General features: G+C 59.7%; 1 protein-coding gene across 1 annotated transcript in view; it reads left to right on the plus strand.

Moving 5' to 3' along the window:
- NOS1AP (nitric oxide synthase 1 adaptor protein) overlaps nt 1-5,262 on the plus strand; it is a 64,000-nt gene extending 58,738 nt beyond the window's left edge. Inside the window, exon 6 of the mRNA XM_015563557.1 lies at nt 4,481-5,262. Coding sequence (XP_015419043.1) covers nt 4,481-5,262 — 782 coding nt within the window. The remainder of the gene's footprint in view (nt 1-4,480) is intronic.
- The last annotated feature ends 137 nt before the right edge of the window (nt 5,263-5,399 follow it).

Below are 5,399 nucleotides of genomic sequence, written 5' to 3' on the forward strand. Positions count from 1 at the left end.
CCTACTTCTCTAGATTCCAAATTTTCCTTAAGGAGCATGTATTCTTGTAGCAGACAGTTGATGTGTTTAAACTGTCAAACAAGGAAGCCTTTAAGCGCGACATCAGGAACCACATTTTATTTTATTTTTTTAAAATATATTTTATTGATTTTTTTCACAGAGAGGAAGGGAGAAGGTTAGAGAGTTACAAATATCGATGAGAGGGAAACATCGACCAGCTGCCTCCTGCACACTCCCTACTGGGTATGTGCCCACAACCAAGATACATGCCCTTGACCGGAATCGAACCTGGGCCCTTTGAGTCCACAGGCCGATGCTCTATCCACTGAGCCAAACCGGTCAGGCAGGAACCACATTTTAAAGGCAGGGCTGCTGCTGCCAAATCTGACTCCCAAGACCATTCTGCTCCCATCGGAGGGTAGGGCTGACCGCCACCACAGGGCTTCTGCTCCTCTTTCTGAATTCTTCCATCCTGGGAACCTCAGTGCGGACATTTTCCTGAGAGCTTCCATTTTTTATCTGGAAGATAAACTGAAACAATTAGAAATAATAACTCCTCTTTGGTGGTAATTTCCTCAAATCACAGGACTGTACATGAGACTCAGCTAACAGCATTTTCTGAATCCCACTGCCCCTGGGAGCATGTCACTGACTTTCTACGTGTGGACATTTCCTGTCCATTTTAGGAAAACCGTCAGGCCCAGTGCGGTTCCTGCAGTTTAGGATGAGAAGCAAAGCGCTGAGTGGGGCTCTCCCAGGAGGCCAGGCCGGGGTCAGGCGGGTCGGCGGTGCTCCCTGCATGTCACATGGGCTTCTGCGACGACAGGAAGTGGCAGGGCCCTCCTGTCTCTGTGCAGATGTAGGTGTGGCCTGTGGGGCGATGTGAGTTGTACCATCAGGCGACACACACCCGTTCGTGTCAAGGGGGGCAGGTGCTGCGGTGTGGAGAGCCCGCGTGTGCAGGTGGCCTGGAGACCGGGCGGAGCTGCAGTTCGAGGCCAAAGGTGGCTCCCTCCTCCTCTCGGGAGGTGGGCTTTGTTCCCCTGAGACCTCCACCTGATTGGATGAGACCCACCCACCCCGAATGGGGTAACCGGCGTGACTCTCCGTCCGCTGACTTACCCGTGAACCTCTCCTGAGAAACACCTTCTCAGCAACATTGGATAATGCCGGCTCAAACGCCACCTGGCACACATCGCTAACTGTCACACAAGTGACACGCCGACGGTGTGGGGGGTGTGGGGCTGGCAGCCCACAGGGGCAGCTGAGCCTGGGCCCTGGCACTTCTCAGTGGGCGAGCATGTAAGCTTCCCCAGTCTCTCTGGATCTTTCTTTCCTCATCTGCCAGGGGTTGTGAGACGATGCGTGTAAGTCAGCATCGTGCCAGCGAATAGCAGTGCAAACACGCACCAGCTGTTGGCGGCTTCCCTGTTCTGAGTGTGACCTACAGCACCGGCTCTGCAGGAGGGCACCCCTGGCCCAGGGCCGGCTGCGCAGTGCTTCATGGGAAGCCTCCAGGCAGGGCCCCGGCCGGGAGCGGGCCTGCTTTGAGGGTAGTGCTGGGCATACTGCCTGTCTGGCGGCACGTTTCCTTGGCGAGGACGGCTGCCTCCGCCTCCCGGTCACACATTTTGCGGCCGCACTTGCCTTGTTCCTGCCCACAGCCGTCGGACTCTCCTCTCTGTAAGCGCCTTCCCGGCGCATTGCCGACTCCGCCGGGTCCTGTGCTGTGGGCACCCGACACGCCAGCTGACCTGTTGGCGGAATGAGAGGCTCGTTTTTGTAAAGAATCTCCCTCCCTCATCAGGGAGCTTTCCAGTCGGGGGTCCCTTCCTGCAGAGGAGGGGGGCCGCTGTGGGAGCGGGCAGTGCGGCCCGCTGTCCGGGGCCTGTCGGCGTCCCTCTGGGCCTCTGCAGGGCTTGGGCATGTGTCCTCGGTCACTGTGTGTCCTCTCCTCCCCATCCCGCCCCCCATCCCGACCGGGGGCCTATTGCCTTTTGCCTGTCTTGGCAGCAGCTGCCCGGGCCAGTCTCGGGGCTGGGGGCCGGGGGCCGCTCTGCCCCACGGGTTTCCTTGACTCCCAAGAGGGTTTCCTGGGAGAGGCCCCGTTCCCGGGGAAGTAGCCCGCCTCCCAGCAGCAGCCAGCCCCCCTGGGGAAGAAGAGAGCTTCTGGAAGATACCCTCCCCATCTCGATGGCTATTTATTGTACCTGTTACCTCTGCTGGACCTGGGCATCCTGCTCACCTGTGCCCCCGTCACCTGTGCCCCTTGGACCTGTTCCTCTCCCCCACACACCTGTCCCTCTCCCCACACACCTGTCCCTCTCCCCACACACCTGTCCCTCCCCCCACACACCTGTCCCTTTTCTCACACACCTGTTCCTCTCCCCCACACCTGCACCCCATATCTGTTCCTCTTCCCACATACCTGTTGGTCTTCTCACACACCTGTTCCTCTCCCCACACACCTCTTCACCCCCACACACACCTGTCCCCTTCCCCACACACCTGTCCCTCCCCCCACACACCTGTTGTTTTTCTCACACACCTGTTCCTCTCCCCCACACCTGCACCCCATATCTGTTCCTCCCCCCGCACACCTGTCCCTCTCCCCACACACCTGTTCCTCTCCCCACACACCTGTCCCCTTCCCCACACACCTGTCCCTCCCCCCCACACACCTTTGTTTTTCTCACACACCTGTTCCTCTCCCCCACACCTGCACCCCATATCTGTTCCTCTTCCCACATACCTGTTGGTCTTCTCACACACCTGTTCCTCTCCCCACACACCTGTTCATCCCCCCACACATGCACCCCATATCTGTTCCTCTCCTCACACACCTGTTCCTCTCCCCACATACCTGTTCCTCCCCCCACATACCTGTTCGTCCCCCCATACCTGTTCGTCCCTCCATACCTGTTCCTCTCCCCCACACACCTGTTCGTCCCCCCACACCTGTGCCCCATATCTGTTCCTCTCCCCACACACCTATTTCTCTACCCCATACACCTGTTCCTCTACCCCACACAGCTGCTCCTTCCCCCACACACACCTGTTCTTCCCCCCTACCTGTGCCTCTCCTCACACACCTATGCCCCCACAGTTGTCCCTTTCTCCCACACTTGTGCCTCCCCCTATACCTGCTCTCCCACATCTGCACCCCACCTCATCAGACCACCACTGCCTGATCATTGGTTTCTCCTTATTCCAGTTCCTTCCTTCATTGGACAGATGTTTGTCCAGTCCCCCATGAGCCAGGCTCGACTCTGGGACACTGTAAGTGAGACAATGGGCCCTGTTGGCAAGGAACTCACAGAGTTGGGTAGAGACACAAGCCAGTGACCAATCAACTCGATCATTTTGGTTTGTGTAGACAAGCGGGTGAGGTGGGCCAGGGCAGGTGGACTCCAGGCGGGAGGCAGATGGTGCCCTGGTTCAAGGCACCAAGCCTGGAGCCAGACTGGCAGCTTTGAGCCCCAGCCGTAGCAGCTGTGTGCCTCAGTTTCTTTATCTGTCAAATGGGGGTAATGACAGTGTTTGCCTCTTAGGTTGGTTATGAGGGTAAATAAGGTAATACATGTAAAACCCTTAAATTTAGTACATAGAACATAGTATGTGCCATTTTAGCAGTAATATTGTAGTTTTGAGGCAAAAAGTAGCCATTTCAAGTGCTTTTGGACTGAGCTGATCACCTCTTGTTTGTGCGATGTGAAAGAATGGCGTCTCTTGGTGTCGCTGCCTGCTTCAGTCCTTCACGAAGACCCCGCCTTTGCTGGGCCCCTCCCCACAGGCCGTTTGCAGTCCTGTGTGCCATGCCACCCCGAGCCCCTTCCCCTCCTCACCACCTGAGCCGCTGGCTCTCCCCGCAGGGCTGCTGCCTCTGCCCTCTGCCCCGCCCACGCCTCCTCTTCGTCTCACGAGTGACACCGCTTCCTGTGGGCTCTGGCTTGTCTGCTGCTCCGCCCGGTGCAGTGAGAGCTCGGACTTCGCTTCCTCGTCTCGGTCCCGTAGGCTCTGTCAGATCCATCCAGGCTGCTTCATAAGTCCTGTCTGATGGGTGACTGCCCTTCGGGGCCTCTGCCCTGGGGCAAGGTCAGAGCAGGCTCTGGGGGCCGGCCTTGAGCCTCCCTGTCCTCTTCCGCAGTCACGCAACCCCTCCATGCAACTGGGCCTGACAGCCCCGGCGAGGCTGGGAGGCCCGCGCCCTGAGCTGATGCCCCCTGAGCTGGAATGAGGTTGACAGGACTCACCCCTCTCCCAGGGTCCCCACACCCTGTCAGCAGAGACATCACGTCCAGGATGGAGGAAATGCCGTCTTTGTTCTTAGACTTTAAAAATAGACTCTGTCTCACTGGGTTGGGAGCAGATGGACTTGCCTGGAAACAGGTGAGGATGTTGGGCAGTTATGGTGTTTCCTGGCGTGACACAGCGCCGCTGCTGTGTCCCACCCCTTCCCGCCTGCCCTGTTGCCCTGCAGGCCGCCAGCTCCCTGGAGCCGAGAGGGCCTCGCCAGCTACTGCGGAGGAGACGGACATCGACGCCGTGGAGGTGCCCCTCCCGGGTAGTGACGGCCTTGACTTCAGCCGCGGGGTGACCGACCTGGATGCCGTGAGGAAGGATGGTGCCTCCCACACAGACTCCAAGGTAGGCAGAGGTGCCCGCTCACGGCAGGGTGACAGGGTTCCCGGGCTCCTGACATACCCAGTCCTCCCTGAGACACAGCCAGCCAGTGGGTGTCACCCCGCCCTCAGCGCCCGGTGGCTGGCGGCCAGCTCATCAGGGGCAGAGCCTGCGCCGTCTGGAGGGCCCTCTGTGCCCGTCCTCTGCCTGTCTTCCTGGCGCCCTTGCCCTGGAGTGGAGTGGCCTCCTTCGGGTGCCCTTCGCCAGCCTGAGGGCCAGCAGCAGGGGTCGGGGGCAGCCGCTCCTGCTGCAACATCTCTGCTCAGGGCTGTCTTAGTGGAAGTGGCCGCCTGCCAGGGGCGGCGGGAAGGGACAGGAAGTGCTTTCCACGGACAGGGAGGACCTCCCAGCCCTCGGCTGCATCAGTGCCAACTTCCGACTTCCGTCCCTGGCGGCTGTTGCTGCGAGCAGGCGGGGCTGCAGCAGCCTCGGGGGGCCACGCCCTCGATACCAGCAGGCCCTGGGGTCCAGCCCAAGGACGCAGCAGAGGAAAGGGGCGCTGCCTCCATCTGTCCATCCCACGCTGGGTGGTGGGAGCTGTGCTGCATAGAAATAGGTGCCCCCATGTCTGGAAGCTGAAGGAACTCAGCCACGTGGCACAGTCAGAGGTGGGGCAGGTGAGGGGACGTGTCATTTCTGGTCCCATCGCTGCGGAGCCAGTGCTGAGTGTCCGAGCAGGACTTCCTGCCTGCAGCCCCGCCCGGCGCCGCACCAGC

Source organism: Myotis davidii, unplaced genomic scaffold, assembly GCF_000327345.1.
Source record: "Myotis davidii unplaced genomic scaffold, ASM32734v1 scaffold1059, whole genome shotgun sequence".
In the NCBI taxonomy this organism is placed as follows: Eukaryota; Metazoa; Chordata; class Mammalia; order Chiroptera; family Vespertilionidae; genus Myotis; species Myotis davidii.